This window comes from Calonectris borealis, chromosome 5 (genome assembly GCF_964195595.1).
Source record: "Calonectris borealis chromosome 5, bCalBor7.hap1.2, whole genome shotgun sequence".
Classification (NCBI taxonomy): Eukaryota; Metazoa; Chordata; class Aves; order Procellariiformes; family Procellariidae; genus Calonectris; species Calonectris borealis.
This window is the reverse complement of record NC_134316.1, coordinates 28,605,084-28,624,762: the sequence shown is the minus strand read 5'-3', so window position 1 is coordinate 28,624,762 and position 19,679 is coordinate 28,605,084. Positions and strand designations below refer to the sequence as shown.

The following is a 19,679-nucleotide window of genomic DNA, read 5'->3' as shown; positions in this document are numbered from 1 at the left end:
GGAGGATAGTGAACTGGATCACTTAACCTATAAAAATGCTTCTGTATAGTTTTATCTATTCAGTAAATTATCCTCGGGAGTGAGCGTGCACATCCAAACCACTCCTTTGTCCAGTTCAGATTCAAACCTGGCCTTTTGTCGAGTGAGAAATGTTGCTGTAGTAGCAGTGGCCACAGCAGTGCTTCTTGTTACGCTGGAATTTGCACTTGCCTAGCCGTGTTCTCTCCTCTTTCTCAGAGCATGATGGAGGACTGTTTTGTTCTACTCTTCTCCCCAAATTCAGCAAACATCAGCACAGTTCTCCTAGAGCTCTAATACCAAAGAAAGGCAGCCAGTAATGCTGGACTAAACTTACTGAATTCCCTCTTCCGTCCAAAATCTGACTCGAGTCTTTATCTGAAGAACTGTGTCATTTCCTTGCATTGCTCAGGCCATTGTACCTCTCTGCAAAATAAATGTAGAGGTTTAGTCAAGCCTGGGATCATCAACTGCTTCCTTCTAGTGCCTTCCTTCTAGTGCCTTCCTTCAGCTGCTTCCTTCTAGTGCCTTAAGCCCTAGCTGATCATCACTGAGTGATCTTAGTATTCATATGAGGTGTTTTGTTGTTAGAAAATCTGCCTTATTGCAATGAAAAAGGTCCTTTTGGAACACCAATCCCCTTTTGTGTCTTGCCGTTGTTCTAGGACTCTTCTTGCCTTAAGGCATTTCTATCTTAACATGGCTTTAATACAGCTAATTCCTGTTCATGTTTTAAGGGCATACTGCCATGTTACATTGGGCTAGGCGAAGTGTTTAACACCAAGCTGCCTGTTGCAAAAGATTTTAGGTAACAGCACTGAGAACATGTAAGAGACATCAAAGACACGTGACACATCAGTGCTGGGAAACGGAGGCAGCCCTTCTGGATGCCAGGAGCAGCCTGAGAGGAAAACATTGTATGAGGGAGGGTATCCTCAGTGTTACATTGCACTGCTACCTCTAGCTGGAAGCGGAGAAAGAAAAGTTGATGTTTAACAAAGAAAAAAAGTTCTGTTCTTAAGAACATTTTGGTGTGTCCTTTTGGAGGAAAACGAGGGTAGATGAGCCCAACATCAGTAAAAAGCTCTCAGTCAAGGTGTTGAGACATGCCAACAAGAATAAATACGTCCTCTGCTTTTGCTTCATTTGTGGTTACCTTTCAGATTTCTTCAGCTACTGCAGCCCCACCTATCAGCACTGGAGTGTTTCAGGTGCAGAGGAAAAACAGCTTAACTGGTAGTTCTGGAACATGGATAGTGCAAGAGGCCTGTTCTGCATCCCTTTATTATGGGGGTGCGGTGCATTGTGTAGCACATCTCTTTCTGCAGAAACAGTCCTTATAGTGGAAGTTAGTTGTAGAAGGTAAAGCCCAAAGAGACAAAAGGTAAGGAAGGATAAACTGGTAATCCCAGTAGTGTTGAATACTGGAACAATGTTCTGTTCCCCCATCCCTCTATGCATAAAAGTCATATAGCAGAGGAAGGGAAATTTCCAACAGCTTGGCAGCGGCCTGAAATCTGCAACTACTTTTAATGTGCAACTCGCAGCAGAAAATATCTTTCCAATGAATTTTTATAGGACATGCACATTGGCATTAAGTGTGCAAGAAATTAACAACTTGAAACCAAAGAATAACAAAGGTCTAATAACAAAGCAAGGTAAATACCTTGACTTTCTTCAAGTGTATCTGTACCATTTATTTGATAAAGTATATAGGGCTAATAAATTACCATCCAGAATACTTCTGCTGTCTCCTTAGCTATTGTCTTGTTACAATGCATCTTCATTATGCTTTCAACCCTTAACTGCTATGTTGCTGCCATCTTGAGAAAGAGGAGGAGAATCCCATGGCAAAAGATCCTTCAAGTAGCAGGTAACTGACGATAGAAAAAGCCACTCTGAAATTGCTAATGCAGCCTTTTTGTAACCAGTCTTTCTTGAGGAAATAAGCAGTGTTTGCAATTTATTCCAAGAACTGACCCCAGATGAGGAATGAAGTTTTTTTTTTCTGTATATACATATGCACTTGTTTTAATGTAAATTAACAACAAATAACTTCATATTAGACAAATCTCTCAGACTTAGGTTCTGGGGCTTCACTCCAGAATTTTCCAGAGAAAATTGCATAGTGCAAAATGCAGACGACTTAGCCAGCATATCCCATCAGTACTTGAATTACAATGCACCCGAGTAGACACTACTGCTTTATAAAAGCTAAATCCCTGTGGTCATCCTTCCTGTTCCCAGTTGTAACAGCCACCTCCCACCACCCTTTCAAGTACTACTGTGTGAAGTGTGTGGTGCTAGGCCCAATTATATCCACACCGTACTCTTTTGAGCTATGGCTCTTAGGATACAGTAGGAAAAAAAAGTACTGTGTAGACAGCAAGTAAAGCTTATCTACTTGAGATAGAAGTTGCAGCTCACTATGCTGCTTCACCAAAATACCCCTCATATGAGCTGTTAGGATTTTCAACAATGGCAACACTTCGCATAACAAAAGTAGTCTCTGTAGGATACTGTACTGATATGTAGCATACAATCTGAGTAACGGTCCTACACATAGGCAGGTCACAGTCTTCAACTGCAAAAGTACCTCTTTGTATCCAGTGTTGTATTTGAGGCACTCATGACTGCTTGGGTTAATCTCTTCCCGGGTGGACACTAAGCATCTGAACAGGTACCTATCATACTGTCTTTTTTCCTGGAGCTAGGACCAGAGCTCATGCAGCTTTGCCTCCCACCTCTGCTGGTTCACATTCAGAGAAGCATTAGGTGCAATTGCTACAACAAATATTAATCTAGATAAGAACATGGAATTACAGAAAATGCCTACTATTCTTCAAAGTGCAAGAGTGTCCAGTCAGTACTGTTCATAACACCTGTCACAGGGACTGATACAGGGCCACCAGTGGTGTGACTGCTGTAAGCAGAGCAGTTAACATAAGAGACTCCCTCTGTAACAGCTACTTTTCTTCTAAACTGGAATAAAGACAGAGACAGCAAAGAAACTAAAAGAACTGGTATAAATAGAAAATGGTTTATTTAAAAAAAACAAAACAAAACAAAAAACAAACAAAAAAAATCACACTCCAGTGTGTGGCCAAAGGTCTGACTTTAATTTAAACTACGTACCCAGCATCCATGCTTCAGAAGTCATGTAAGCATGCATATGGAAGGAAGGGAAGCTGGTGCCTGCTGGCATGCTCCTCAAAACCTCCCCTAGCGCGGTCTTTGGAATATATTAAGTTTGCTAGCAGGGTATGAAGTTTGAATTCCTACAGGGCACTGAGGAAGTGAAGAACAGGTGTCTCTATTTACACATATAGGATTTCCACAACCATCTGTCAAACAGAAATGCAATTTGCTGCATTTTAACAGCTGGGGAAACAGTGACAAATATGGAAAAAAATGGAAGTAAGCATGCATACTGCAAGCTTTTTGTAATTTTTTTTTCCTAGGACAGTTTACTTATGAGGAAGTATTTCATTTTATTTCACAAGTCTATGCAAACTACTTACATGAAAAGTATTCAAAAGAGAGCCCTTCTGAATACTCAATCATCAAGAATTACATGTGAAATGTAGCTTTTGTATGCGGGTTAAGACTTTCCACATAAGAACAATGCTGCAATCCTCCTTTACAACAGAAGGGAATGGATTATTAGAATGCTATTCCTAAAACATTCTTCATTTTAAAGTAACTATTTCATTAATAAGAGTTGTTCTGAAAGCAAGCTTTCGAGATCATCCAAAAGGAGCTTATATGCATGCTTTGTTTTCATTGCTAAAGTCATCCCCAAAGAACACTACTCAGGTCTATGGTTTAGGTATGTGTAAAGTGTGATGAGGATTCTGAAAAGACTTTTTTTTATCGAAGAAGCCGCTCAGCCTCCTTGGACTTGCTTTCTTTTGTTTTCCTCAGTAATGCCTGTTTTATAGCATTGATCTTTTCATCAAGTTCAGCCAATGAATAGTTCTGCTAAAAGAACAAAATAAAAACCACCATCATTTACATCTTGTAATTGCTAGAGAAGTGGCCTAGCATTTGATACTTGCGGTCACTGCACATTGCACCAAATGATAGAAATACTTTTGCAGAATTGTCTGAATCTAGTCTATGGCTATTTAAACTTGAAAGAAAAAGAATGTAAACTTAGAAGAAACTGACAGTCCTAATCATGGATCAATATATCCATGCTACTTCCATTAGATGCTTGTTTAACCTGTTCATTAAAAAAAAAAAGATCCGTTGATGGTAAAACACTGGATGAGACTATCTAGATCGTCTAGAACCTAGCTTTACAACTGAAGGGTTTTTTTCCTATTACCCAACATCAATCTCCTCTGTGCCCACTCAACCTGACAATTTTTTTTATCTCTTCTTACACAAAGAACTGGTCATCATTGTTTTCATAAAAATATTTCACCCTATGGAGGATTTTTTTCTTGTGTAAACAAGCCTACTTCCTCAAGCCTCAGACGGCCCACATCCCATTCTAAGCATTCTCCTGACTCCATCTGTCTCCCAGTGTGATGGCTAGTAGCAGACAGTGTTCCAGCTACGGTCTCACTTGCACTGATGAGAAATTCTCTCTTGTGGCCTAAGGTACGCTGTTAATGTATTCCCTTATGCGATGGTGTTGTGAAAACAGCAAGTCTTACTGACTTAGGTTAATCTCTGCTATAACGTCAGGTCTTTCTGCAACACTTCTGCCGAGCCAGCCATTTCTACTTTTATTGTCTCTTCATAAACCGATAAAACGAATTTAAAAAAAAAAACCAAACAAAAAAAAACCTAAAAAACCCAACAACAACAAAAAACACCAAACCACAAAACAAAACCAGAGGAGGCTGATAAGAATTCACAAATTGCTTGTTACCCTAGCTTGATTGACATCATTACAGATTTATTTTATTCCATCATCCTTCTAACTGATGAAAACACTAACCTACCCTAGTACAGACTCTTAGAAGACTCATTTCATTGTGACACCCATTAACTTTCTTTCTCCTTCCCACCCTTTCTTTGCCAGCAAGCTATCCAATACTGATGCAGCTATTTCTGAGAAGTTAGATTATTTGCTTTGTAGAACTTCTGATTACTTTTCAGTCAAAACACCCTAAACTTAAGGTAAACAAAAGTTAACAGCACTTACGTGGGGAGGTTGAACCTTCCTCCTCTTGCCAGAACAGCTCTAAAGAAAAGACATAATCAAAACAGACTTAATGTTGCACTGACAGAGGACCACAAGTAATTCTGTAACAACACTGACAAGTGTCTTTAAAGTACAGAAAGGACAGTGACTGCCATTCCATGGATTAAAGAAATCTTTTTATAATTAAGTGTACTTTGGATCACGAGAAATACCACTGGAGAGCAGTCAGAAGCTGTTGAAGCTTCTCCACGCTTGGCAGCCAACAACTATCAACTTAACTGAAGCTTACTTCAGACAAAACCAAGATCAATATCCAGCTTTTGAAACTGTCAATATTTTTCTCCCTAAAATTTTCATGTATCCACACCAATATTTATGCAAAACTTTGGGCAAAAAAATGCTAATTACTGCACAACACTGCTATTGCCATGATCACAAATTTTTCCCAGATCCCCATTCTGGAAAACATCCTAAAGCACTTTCTGTGGAAATTTCAGCTTATGAAAGTATATGTTTTAACTTCTGGTTTCCAACAACTTGAAGAAATAGCCTCACAAATAAAGGACTTTATTGGTCTCCAACACAAACAAAAAAATGAAACAAAAATTTATAATATGCTATTGATTTTTAAATGCTGACCCATCTTTGTCTGCTTTCAAGGAGAAAATACAAATTAAAACATGATCAACAGGCATTCTTACTGTTACATGGAGAAAGAAGGAAGAGCAAGAAATTTCTATAGCCAAGCAGAGCCTGATGTAGTAACAACTAATGTTCTCTTTGTCCTAATCTCCTTTGGCGAATGAAGGGTAAGGTTTACTACTCAGAAAGAGACAAAACTCTGCCTGAAAACTAGCATCAAAGAAATCCGAGTCATAGAATCACATGAAACAATTTTTAAAGGGTTTACTCTCTCATTCTATTGGAACAGTTATTTCACATAGCTGATCTTTAGTAATCAGATCATGTACAGAAGCCCAAAGGATTTCAGCTGATTTAAGCCATTAATGATTTGTACCGAGATCAAAACTTTAGTCAATTTTCTTGTCAATTAGTCAATTAGAAACACTTCAGATTTTAAGGCGAGGGGGGAGAAATCCAACCTTTATAATACATTCCTTACAAATTAGTTAAGCTTGGGTGGTTGCAATTTTTTTCCCCCAACAAATACTATATTCTTTCAAAGGAGAAATTAGGTAGAAATACAAACTTATATAGATGGTCCACATGAAATGTAACCACTACACCAAGCCAGAGTTGTCTACCAAAAGCGTCTGTCCTCTAACTCCTTAGGTTTTTGCCTTTACCTCAAAGATCTAAGCATGAAAGTCCCGAATGCATTTAGGTATGCTAAAAGAAGTTGAGAGAATTTCTTACGACAGATTGAAAATATTCAGGAGACAGTCCTTCCAGCTCAAGGATTTTATCTTCAAGCTTCTTAATTCTCTGATAAATGTCTCTTGGTACAGGACCACCTAAATACACCAGTACAAATACAAAGAAATCAGGAAAAGCGCTTGAATAACTTTTTAAACTAAAGATTGCAAGTTTTACAGGTGAATTCTTCGAGGCCAGCTATCAACCAGTAGCTGAAATAAAATGAGTGGATGGGATAACAAAAAGGAAGGGCAATTAATATCATTCAGCTAAAACCTGGTTGATAAGCCAGTGCAGTCAATGAAGGCAAAAGACAACTTTATGCACATGGTTGAAATATGTCTGACAAGGTCCCTGGAACAACTAATGATCACTCTTACGATACATTGGTCACACACCAAATGTTACCACTTCAAAACTGACAGCAGCATCAGGAGGGAGCAGATGGGATGGCAGACCACACATGAATTCGGCATTGATATCCAAGATTGTTCTGAAGGAAACCTATCTCCACTAAGCATCAGAGGTTAGAGGACAGGTATGAGTTGTGCTTGACAGAGAACAGCGTTTGCTTGGCCATAGATCAGAGAAGCAGGGGTGGGGAATATGTGTGTGTAATGGAGTAAGAGAGCTTTGGAAAAAACCAACCAACCTAAAAAACCCCTCAAAAAAAACCCCATCAAACAAAAAAACCCAACAAAACCCACAAACACCACAAAACACCACCAACAAAAAACCCCCACCTCAACCCATTTGCTGTTTGCAGATATACTACAGCAGCTTGGGCTTGTTTCCCCATGTAAGAACAGAACTGATCAAAAGATCAGCCTTAGAAAGCATCCCATTTATGCTACATAGTGTTCTATAAACTGAAATCACTGTTTATCACAACTAACTACTGGCTATCCCAATTAAAATGATAGTCTGGTTCTGACAGTAGTGACAACCAAGGCCTTAGCAAGCTTTTACTTCTTCTCTTGCCACCTGTTTCCACCTATTTCTAGGTCTGTTAGGTAAGACAATTAATTCTATTCCATGAACTACTGCAATAAGCACTAATGGGGTTTTTGCCATTCATCTATTTCCTCACTTCAGACAGACAATTTTGGGGGTAGCTTCCCTCCTTCAGTTCTGCTCTCTACTCATCACTTGGCAGCTACTAATTAAATCGGCTAACCTTTCACTCTTCTTAATATTGCTGTATCTCAATGTAAAGAGCAGTACTAGCACTAGAAGAAGCTGTTCTGAAAAACAGCAGGTAAGCCAACAACTCTTCCAGTCATCAGAAAGAAAAACTGGCGAGCAGGTAGCTGAGGCAGGTTACCTGCTCAGATGAATACTTTTTGTACAGCTGCTGGGGTAAGTAGCAAATCATCTTGAGATCTTCCCCAGGAATGCTGATTTGGACAGGACTTGAACTGGAATTGTACACTTTCATCCTCTTCCCCTATACTGTAGTTTAACTGACCTGTTCCTTCAAACAAAATTATGTCACCTATTATAGGCACAACCTAGAAGCGAGGGCCCCTCCTTAACTACCCCCAATCATTATCTCTGATATGTGTAAACTCCAAAGCTACTGTATGTTGTAACCTTAATGCTGGCCAGCCACTTGCAAATTCTATTTCCATGCACAAAAACCACGTTATTTTTGAGATAGCTACACAGCTAAGCGTCAAGCTCTGACTGCTGCGTCAAGAGTATCTAGGAGTATTCTACTCTCCTTGCCGCCAGAGGACTTTGATCCAGTATGCATTCACAGGAATCTAGTAATCTAGTCAATGTTCACCGTATTCTTAGAGAAAGGATTGGCATCTATTCAGTATTCAGAAGACAAAAAAAACTCAGTGTGTGTCTGCCGAGTGATGTGTAGAACATTCTCTTTATTAGGTGAAGATCTGGGTTTCTCTTCTGCTTTGAAAACATTTTTCAGGAAAAATACAGATTCCTCCTTGGTAAGTGCCTTATTGATTTATGTTCTAGAAAACTGGAGGTGGGGTGAGGAAAACAACTACTTAAAAAAAGTCAGTAGCCTGGTGGCTTTGGCATTTATTTTAGTGAAAGGTATGGACTCATGTTTGCATGGCTAAAGGGAAGTATTGACAACGAGCTTCCCACATTCTGGGAAATAAGCCTCTCACCTAACTGTATTTCAAGAATCATCCATCTTTAGGAAAAGGTTTCAGGTTGTCTTTTGGGTTCATCCTATCCCCAGCCCACAAGGTGTCCATAAAGCAGGACTGAGTCCTAACCTCAGCTTTTCCTGCTCAGTGGGTCAAGGCAGAAGGACTCCACCAGCTATGGAGAACCCCTGCCTCCAAATATTCCAGATTGTTTTAAATCCCATTCTGAAGTGCCTCTCTCTTGTTTGCCACTACATCAAGTGTAGATTTACTAACTCAGCATTCTAATTTGGGCATAAATCTGGGCTCCATTTTGGGCATAAGAACTTAAACATTAGATTGTAGTACTTGGAGTGACTAAACTCTTCAGTGGATCTATCCGCTGTTTTTATAGTCACAGTTTTTATAGACTTACCTAGTTTTACTACAGCAATGATAACTGTAGTACAAACTGGCACACCAATGTCAAAATTAAAACATGATACAAACCTGTCTGTAACCGTAAGTGTGCTTCAATGTTCTGCAATCTCTCCTCAACAGCTTGGTTTCCACAATCATGAATGGGTACATTGACTTTGTGACTAGACCCATGTGCTCCTTCAGATCTAGTCTGAGGTCCGTATGTATTTACTACCCTAGAAACTAGGTAAGGAGAACACCAGTTTAACATATATGCACATGAAACACAAAGTACATCTAACTAAAACAATCAAAATATTAAAATATGAAAACCTGTATTAAATCAATTTCACACCAGTCACTCATGTGAAGGCTCCCACACACATTAAGATCAAAGGTTCAAGTAAAAGTATTTTCCTATTTTTGCATGAGTAACTCAGCTAAACAAAAACCTAGGACTTTACATATGCAAAGTAAAAGAATTACTCATACATTCATGTAGAATGGCAGTATCAAGAATTTGTCATCAGCTGCTGATAAATAGCAGAAAACGCGCTATCTATGTCAGCAGTTGCACGTGAGCTGTTGTGAATGCAAAGAAGAGGCCAGACCTAATATTACAGGAAGCATCATAAATACATGAAGATGAGGGGAGGTATACAACTAGAAGAACTGCTACAAATCTCAGCAAGGAAGTTCTCTTCTAATTTTTGTTATTCAGGTAACAGCTTTAATGACTCTTCAGCTGCTTCGGGGTCTGTCTTTTCCCCCTGTTGAACTATGTCTTCATCAGAAGATTTTGGTCACTTCTCTTCAAAACACAGTCATTTCTCAAGTCCTTCTTGATAGGACTACTGCAGCGTACTGCAGACTTAAAGACAACGCTGGAAACTCCAGACACTGAAGCCTTCCTTCATGAAGGCCACATCTTACATTCTTGCTTCAGTTTATGCTGGTTTCACTTCCAATTACTTTCTAAGTGTTATTCACATTTCAGTTATGAACTGAAATGTTCGGGTTTTAGTTACTTGAAGTGCAAACTTTTTTTTTTTCCTGTAATACGCTACCATCCAAGTTACAAACTAGCACTCAGTTTAGAAAAGTGACAACTGAAAGGAGTTCTTAGTGAAAGATTCTAAACTCAAACTCGCTTCCCCATCTCCCTCTTAGCTCACCAGACCTTTTAATGCTTATACCTATCATTGTGCTTCACAATATTATTACGAATTTTAGAATTCAGAATAATGAATTGGTTTCTAGAACCAATATCAAGTGGATAACTGAATACTACCACTCTCAAAAATGGAAGAGAGGGTTACTTTCATTCTCATTTTGGAGATTTTGTTTGTTTTTAAACACAGAGTAACTTGTGTACACCTAGAGAGCAGTAGATGGAGAAGCAATCTTTTATACATAACTTCTGTTGGACAATCACTTCTACGCTATTTACTCCTTTCCAAAAAGTAGTACATTGGTAAGCTTGTTCCCCAGCTTGTCACTGCCCATAAATCTATGTCTCAGAACCTTCACTGTGTCCCAAAACTATTTTCTAATTTTATATACTTATACCGACTAATGAAAAATAGAAGATAATTTTATTTAATCTCAATTCCTTAACTGGACTGCTGGCTTCACCTAGAAGAAAAGCTAAGAATTGTTCAGCTTCTCTGTCCTGGTTTATCTTTTGCATCTTTCCTTTCAGACAATGAAAATAGGCCACTTTGTTTTGGTCTTTAGTGCATAACCATCAGCTTAATGAAGCAGTTATGGGGTTGAAAACCTTGGAGAAGTAAGGGAAGATGTAGACGTATTCACTAGAGTCAAAAGTCAATATGTTAAATTTGCATTTTTTTGAGCATTCTATAAAAAGTTTTTAAGTCAAAAATTCATCAATGCGGTTCTATCTGGACACTTTTAATAAACAGGTATTAAAATAGTTGCTTACCCTTAATATGGCTTTTAAATCCAGGATAGGGTGTGAAAATTGCATCTGTTCTGGCACAGCTATTTTCTAAATAAATAATAATAATATTAAAAGTGAGGTCCTAATTATGTATTTATAATTTAAAATATTCCAACCATCATCAGCTTTGAAGCTTTTAACAAATCTAATTAAAATTTTTCATACAATAAAAACATCAGAAATACTTCATTCATTCTATAAATACTTGCTTACTAATAGTTTCACACACTTGCATGGACCTAATGCTTTTAATTGGGTAAGTCACTTTTATATACATGTGTGCATACGTTTATATATAATTTATATATTGGATCAGGACCAAATTTCTTCCAATTTACATTTTATTTGGGTCTTACTTTTCACTGCGTTTCTCTGTAACTTATTTCTTTCTTCCTGTTCAGAAGTCTTTTCCCTGCTTACCACTGTTATTCTGACTTTATGTCCTTTTTTGAAACCGTACTCCTATTTTTAGACTGATCTAGTTTACTCATCAGCATTCTTTTCTCACCTTTCTGAATTTATTCTGATGCCTGTGACTTCTTTAATTTGTTTAACCATAAAAACCTACAGTACAGACCATCTTAGTTTATTCCAATGTTTATATTTTAATCTCTATTCATATACACCAAAGCTTTACACATATTTTATTATGCCTGAACATACAAAGGAAGGTCTTATCATCATTTCTTCTGTACATAATTAACAATTTTAGGAATCAGTATTTTACTATCTAGCGTATTCTACTAGACTTCAATGTCATTTTCATTCCTAATGAAACTAATGAATTAATTCCTAACTCCTAGTTCATTCCTAATGAACTAATATTCAAGGAGTTAAATTCTCTTCCTATAAAGCTTACAGAACAATAAGCTTTGATCTCTGAAAGCATAACTACATCACAGAGACAATGCACATCTGGGTTCACAGGTACTTAGAAAATGTCTTCATACTACTTATGTATATAAAAGTGTCTTCACTTTTAAGACGCCTTTGGTTACACAGTTACTGATCGTGCAGATGGATTTAAGATTGATTGGTTATAGATACAGCCAATTGTGCCAGTTGGTGCATTAAAAACACCAAGTAGCCTGAGTAATGTTGAAAGCAAAAAGTTATTCTAAGTAGCTAGTAATTCAAATTGATTGCAAAAAATACTCCTTTGTAATTTAACCAGCATTAAATTAACTTCAATTTGAATATGCAACTCACAAGACAGTTTTGAATTGCAGTTCTGTTGACTTTGGAAGGAACATCTAGCTAAAACACTGGGAACAATAGCTACGAAATCATCTGATTTAAGATCTCAGTTCTTAAAGTGAACACAGTAATAGCTATCATCTTTCTGTATGGGATGCATTAAACATTGACATCCAGTGACTACTTTCTTTTTTTGTCTATCTGAAAACATCTGCAGTGCACATGCAAGTTTTTAACTTTAAAATAAAGTCACTCTTAAAATAAAGTTCTGTTTTAAATATAGAATAGTACTTTTGAAAAACAAAAAAATAAAAAATCCAACTTAAATTGCTATGAAGATTAAAGTCTGGCTAGCCAGTTACCTTGATTACAATCAATAACATTGCAAAATTCCCTGACATTATTTTCATTGATCTCAGCTTGTTTCCTCTCGATGAAGGCTGATATCCGCCTGTCAATCTGCAGGTAATAAACATGATGGCATATATCTATTTCATTCTTTAAATTTAAAATTTAGAAAGGTCTTTTTCTTTTTTTTTATATTTAGGTAAATCACTTACTTCTGCTTTTCCAGCTTTTATTTGGACCACCTCTGGATCGAAATTAACATGAGCATCCTTCAGATCTCCCAAGTCATAACTTGCATATTTTTCTTCAGTCTGACAGTTACCATCATAAACATCTAAACTTGTTTCATAAGTTTGGCCTTCTGTTTTACCTGCAGGTTCAACATGGCCTATATTTTCCTCTTTAATCAATGACTGAAGTTTTTCTAAAAGAGGCTGAACAAATAAAACAGTATGTTAAGGTGAAAAAAAAAAAGCCAAGTACCATTACAATTTCTGAAACAGACCAACTGAAATAATTTTAGGAATTACAACATCTGCCTCTGATGGAACACAGTAATAAAAGAAAAAAAAAGAAAAAAACCCCTATAGTTCCAAATACTGTGCACACCATGATTCTAGCCTTTTTGACCCGTGCCTTTTAGAGGTTTGTATAGGAAAACTCCCAAATTTCTGCAAAAATCTGCCTACTACTCCTCTGTTACTAGCTCAATCAAGCTTCAATCGCTGGCACCAATACCACTTAATTAACATGTCATTCAAATGCCTACTCAGAACAGTAAGGCTTAGTATTTTTCCTCCTTAACATGAAAGCCCATGCTTTTACACTGTAAAGCCTTTACTTTATCACCACAGCACTACATTCTCCACTTGAAACTGCAGTTGCCCAAGCAAATGAGAGAACACAGACATGAAATATATAAGTGTTATCCTGAACACATGCTTTTCTTGACACGGTTGATTATCCACTTAGGTCATGAAATTAAATGAGAGAATGCACTGACATTTGTAGCAGCAAAAATAAATGCTTATTATTTTACTGCAATAACTCTTACACAAGATGTAATAACAAAACCTCAGTACATATATATGTCACACCCCCTTTTTAAATTTTTACCAGTTTCATCTAGTCTGAATTTCACTGCCTATTTTCCCTCTAGAAATTTTTTTTTTTTTAAAGGCAACATGTTTTTTACCAGTCACATTTGCTGAAAGGGAATCAAATTCCTACTTGCAGCGTTCTTACAGTTGGATGTAATTTTTACTTGCTTTTATCTTGCATATTTTCTCTTTTTGTTTATCACACCAAAGATTTGGTGGATGTCTGGAAAACATAAAGGGTCTTTCTTTTACCTACAGACAAGCAAATACAGGAACTTCCTTTTTCACCCTCTCAGTACAACACACTTGAAATAATTCATTGACTAGCTGAAGCAAAAAAATGGTATTCAAATCCTCACTTTTTACAGGTGAACTATCAAGGTCAAAATACTGTTCAGTTACCAGCTGACAAACTGCTCACCCTCCCTGCCATGCAACTAAATTACACGTACTTTTGGCAGGGTTGGAAAGTTTCAAATAGTTAAAAGAAATGACAGTAATGGTGACTGGCTACTTGGCAAGATGAGACATTAATGTCAAAGAAATTACTCTTTAAAAAAAAAACCAAACCTACGCTGAAAATACATTTAATTGCAGTAAGACACTCCAGGATGTGTCATGCTGGGATAATGCCACTTCTTGAACCACTGAAAGCACTCCATGTGCCTCAAAACTCACCCAACGCATGGAATCATTATCATAGCATGACACACACCTGCCGTGTCTTATTGCTTAATTATAACCCACCATAGATGGAAATGTATCACATTTACAATGCAAGTCTAGAAATCAATGAGGCTGCATTTATTCAGCCTGCTCACCTACAGGGGCTACTCTCACCACCAATCTGAAAAATCCATAAGTGTGAGTACCTATGAAGTATAGTGGAATCCCAAGCATACTTTTGCATTCTTTTTTGTTGGACATAGCAATATAAGATCAAAACGACTGAAATTTTACAGTTTAGATAATGTAACTACATTCAGTCGTTGATCACTTTTGTCAAGTCGAATGTGTCCAATGAAATATTTACCTGCAAGCATAAAATATGCTGCTGAAGTGCACTAAAGAGCAATGTTGGCTGAAGTGCTGATGTGCTTTGAAGCTTGCTCCAATCGATTACAACTTTCACGATATCGTCTCCAAGGTTAAGCTTCAAGAGGGCAAAACAAACACAACAAAAATTATGTTATTATGTTGTATTAACATCCCAAAACTATACAAGACTTCTACAGGACAACAGTTATGCTCACTCATACAGACCCCATTTTTGTATGAGGACATTGGAGGTTTGACATTAATTATAATCCAAGCAGCTGTCATAATCCATGTCAGCTAGTATTTGTAGAGTATATTCAAAAATTAAAAGTTTCTTACTACCTCATCACACTTTCATTGTATTAATTTGATATTTAACTTTAGTCAATTCTCAATTCAATTAACTATCATACAAAAACATACTGTTCATGTTAATCACTCAAATCTTTTCTTTTAACAGATGATAGAACCATCAGTAGGAACAAACATGCACCCAGGATGGCAGTCTCCTGTAAATTCATGTATTTTATTCTGAGACTTGCAGGGCTATCTATGCCTGTATGACCAAGGTCTTGATACTGCACCATGCCACATTCTTGAAATTTTTACTTGTTGCTAATCCAAAGGAGGCTTTATATTAAAAATAAGTGTTTAAAAAAAAAATCTTTAAAAAAAACTCGAGGTTGAACAAACTCTAGACTACACAGCACCACTATCAAACCCATTTCCAAATCACACTATTTCCCTTTATATGCATTCAGATCAAAATAACAATTGCCATAATCTATTCTCTTTGCCAAGGAATTGCAATATTTAACTTGCAAAGCAATAAAGGCAAACACACATAGTGAATCTGAAGTTTTATTTAAAGGAACTATGTATCTTCTATAAGCTAAAAATAAATTTTCACTTTCTAATACAAAGCTGATTGTTAATAATCACTAGTGAACTACACACTTTCACACCACCTTTGCCATTTTTGTTATGCTAAAGCTTTTCTCAAGATCAGCTTCTCAAGAGCACTTTCATTTCCCAAAGCCAAGTAGGTTGTTCTGCAACCAAACAACCCGTAAGTGATCCCCCAAATTCTAAATACAGATAAAACTCTTGTTTAAAATCAAGAGGACCTACACACCTTCTGTGTTTGAGACACAGAATTCCCAAGTCATATGCATACTTGTATGTCTACATCTCATTCCTTCCTTTTTTTTTTTTTTTTAAAAAAAAAAAAGGAAAAAAAAAAAGACCTTAGGCAGATGACCAAAGTGACCTTTAACATATGGTCTAAAGATATCTAACTTTTAATGGCATTAAATATTATGGACAAGAACACAGAATGCATATGCACTTGTTTCCTGAATCCTTCGCACAGCATATGAGGAAACAATGAGAATTAAACACAAGAATGCCTCCATCACTCTGAAAGCAAAGCAGTGGATACTACGTTGTTCTACGTTGGTTTTAAACTCCACCATTATCACAATTTTATATGTAAAGAACTATAAGCCAGAGCCTTCCTTCTTTGGTCAAAGAGCAGCCTTGTTAAATCCAGTGTTAGATTCCAAATTACATAGCAAAGGAGATGGTCTGACTAGATATATAATGTATTTTAGATAGTTTTCACACAAATGGTTATTCCTGTTAGTACTTAGACTACACAGGATGTAGGAAAAAGTAATGTTTTAGGAAATACTGGTTTTGAACATGTTACAAAAACCAAGAATGTATTTAGAACTTAGTAAGAATAAAACTTTACTTTAAGAATTAAGCCACTGTGCATATGTGATCATCTGTAGCACATATTTCTTCCCAAAGTTGCTAGAGTAACACCTGCTATCCACTGACAGGATAAAAAAGGCGTAGATATAAGTGATCGTAATGAAAGAAAATAGGAGTCCTACTGCAACTTCCTAATAAACCTCCTTTTTCAAAAAGAATCAGCTGATGTATGCCTTCATATCATAGCGTGTGACTCCTGTCCAGGTGGTTTAATGTACAAAAACAGTAGAGCTTCTGACTCAGAATAATTTAGACGCCAGTGATATTTTAAACTCATAGACACTGTTTCTAAATACAAGTAAAGAACAAACCCCTCCTGCATCCAAACATGTTTCTAGTACAACAGAATTAGTTTTGTCAGTGTTTCACACCCTCCTACCTATAAGAACTGTGACAAGCACGTTTATAAATTCTGTGATTTGGTATCTTTAAAGTCTTTGTATATTTACAAGCCCACAGCCTATTCTGTAGCAATTTACAGGATCATAAGTCATTTCAGCCCTTTGAAATTGTTTTATGAAAGACACTGACTGTCACTTGGGGTTTAAAGAACTTTTCATGATCAGTCATACTGGTTTTAAGATTTGTTATCCCCATATGTCCTCCTTGTCACTGTGCTGCAACTGATTGCTCTAGTAAAAAAATTCCTGTGCCAGAAATATTCCTGTTTACAGTCCAACCTGCAAGCATAAATCCAACTTAAACTACTATGACGGATCACAAACTGTGACAGCTAACAATCTAGCACATGTTCACTCATCTCTGCAAAAGGGAAATGGGGAATCAGCAGTTTCAGTCAAAAATGCAAGGTGGATTGCTAGAGTCAGTAATCTGGTAAAACACCACAGTTAAATTTACCAGAACTCAAGTGGTGGCAGACAAGAGTGTAACTCAACAACTGGAAACAATCATGACCGAGCAATTAAAAGGGCCTTCTCAGCTAAGATGGAGCAACCAGACCCCTACTCATAGTTCAGTGCAGTGCACCGTAAAATGGGTTTGCTGTCATGGAAAGAATACACTCCAAACACCAATGAAGACAATTTTACTCTGCACCGTAACTACTGTAACTCTACTGAGGGGATATAGCAACTCTAAACTGGTCTCTTGCAATTGTCTGTGCACACCCAAATATTGTTAAAAATCACTAAGCTCTCTCCAGTGACATGCTAGACATAGAGCAAACTTTGGAGAACAAGTAAGCTACTGAAGAAGAGAGAGAAACTAGTGTGTTTAATGTAGCTTTCAAAACAATTAATTAAACTTGTGATGAGTACCCTAGTTAAGAACTTAGTGAACTTTTCCTTTATTCTTCTTTGTGTTTTTCATAAATACAAGAGATGACTTTTCACTCATGTTAACATTTTAAGAACAACAGTATGAATGACAGTATTGCATCTGGATAAAATGACATCACTAGTTCTTCATTGATTATATTTAGAATTTTCACCAGGAAGAATTATGGGATATTCGTCCTCAATACATAGACAGTTTTCCTGTGTCAGTAATCCTATGAATCAGTGGTGTAGGATCATCAAGTTGTTTAGCACCGCATTCCTGTTCAAAAGCTAGGGTAGTTTTTAATCACTTTAGAAATAGGAAAACTGAGACTGTTACTAGTCAGCACCTGAATTTTCAGGTCCTTAATTTTGGATTACTTTTGTTTGAAAAGAGAGACAATTACTAGCAGACTTTGAGGTGAGAAGCAAATATAATACACAACTCTATTCAGATGAGAGGTGAAATGCTCTAAAAAATAATTTCAGATCAGTCAGCAGCTACTACTAAACTGCCTCTGTATCTAAGAGAGTCCATTTCTGAGCATTCTTTTAACATAAACATATATTAAGTTATATTATCTCCTGCAGATATTGCTCATCATCTGGCCCCAAACCCTCAAACTGCTAATTTCAGAAGCAAGAGTGTGCTTCTACTGCCTTCGCAGAACTACATATATGTTTCTACAGTGGAAAAGGAATTAATCTGTAAATTATTTATGGTAATAATTAAGTTGTTACTAGAACCGTCTCCTGATAAGGGCCTCCCACCGTAACATCTGTTAAATAATTCATAGCCATTACTAAACCTAAAGTAGGCTTTTCAACTTAAGTACCACAGAGCAAAGCTGCTTTAAAAATCCTGACCCACTGAGATGCACTGTGTGTTTCATAGTATGTTATTACCAAGGCAAGGCTAACTTCAAGCTCCGGATCATTTATTTTGATTTAATGTACAGTAATCTTTTAGTAGCTTTTCAATTCAGAATCATTGTTAAGATACAGCAATTAAACAGACTGCAGTTTCTCATGGGAGAGATCATCCGTCAAACTACAAAGCGACATGAGACGTCCTGTCACTAAGAGGCAAAGGCACGGCCACCACTACGAGAAGCAGCAGCAGGCCACGCACCCTGGGGCTGCCCACGCCAGGAGGGATGCGGCCGGCCCCACCAGCCCCCAGCCCTGACAGGAGTTTCACCGCTTCCGCAGGCAGGCGTGAACAACCTCCAGAAGCCAGGCCGCTCCCTTGTTTGTGGCAGGCTTTTCCCTCCGGCGCCGTACTTTATCCCTGGAGCCCAGAAGGGCCCCACAGGCCGGGGAGAAGCAGGAGGACGCCCTGCCCAGGCGAGGCGAGGCGAGCCGGGCGCGGTGCGGGGTCCGCGGCGCCCGGGCCAGCCCTGCCCCCGGCCTCCCCCTCCGCCCGCCCCGCACTCACCCGCCCCGCCAACCCGGCCAGGGAGCGCAGGGCGCTGCTCGCCACCTCAGAGGCCGCAGGGTCGGCGCCGATCTCCGGAGCGTGGCCGCCGGGCTGGAGCGGGCTGGGCGCCGCCGCCGCCGCCATGACACCGGGCCGAGCCGCGGCCGCCAGCGACGTCCTCGGCGTCGCTCCGCGATGACGAACCCCTCGGGTGGCCGTGCCCACCGGCCCCGCCTCCGCGGGCTGATGGACAGGCGCGGCAGCCAATCGCGGGCTGCGCTCTCGAGGCCGGCGCTGCGCGGCAGAGAGCGGTTACCCCTGCGGGCGCCGGCTCCCGTTGCCGGGCAGGGGAGGTACGCCTTACCGGCAGTTGCGGGAGTCCAGGGGGCTCCTCCCGGGTCCCGAGCCTGGCTGCCCTGCCCTGCTCTGCTGGAGGCTGCTCTGCCCCAGCGCGGAGGAGCGGCGGCTCAGGGCAGCTTCTG

General features: G+C 38.6%; 1 protein-coding gene across 4 annotated transcripts; it reads right to left on the bottom strand.

Moving 5' to 3' along the window:
• Positions 1-3,036: 3,036 nt before the first annotated feature.
• On the bottom strand, positions 3,037-19,391 carry MBIP (MAP3K12 binding inhibitory protein 1). Of its 4 annotated transcripts, none has more exons than XM_075151635.1 (9): positions 19,216-19,388; positions 14,717-14,836; positions 12,796-13,017; positions 12,598-12,694; positions 11,021-11,086; positions 9,166-9,318; positions 6,554-6,651; positions 5,177-5,215; positions 3,037-3,996 (listed from the first exon to the last, which is right to left on the bottom strand). In XM_075151635.1, the coding sequence occupies exons 1-9, from the start codon at positions 19,339-19,341 to the stop codon at positions 3,889-3,891; spliced, it is 1,029 nt and encodes a 342-aa protein (XP_075007736.1). In that variant the 5' UTR covers positions 19,342-19,388; the 3' UTR covers positions 3,037-3,888. The 4 variants fall into 4 exon arrangements, with proteins under 4 accessions (XP_075007736.1, XP_075007735.1, XP_075007738.1 ...); XM_075151634.1 differs by having other exon boundaries at positions 3,037-3,999; positions 19,216-19,385; XM_075151637.1 differs by lacking the exon at positions 6,554-6,651 and having other exon boundaries at positions 19,216-19,391.
• Positions 19,392-19,679: the final 288 nt, after the last annotated feature.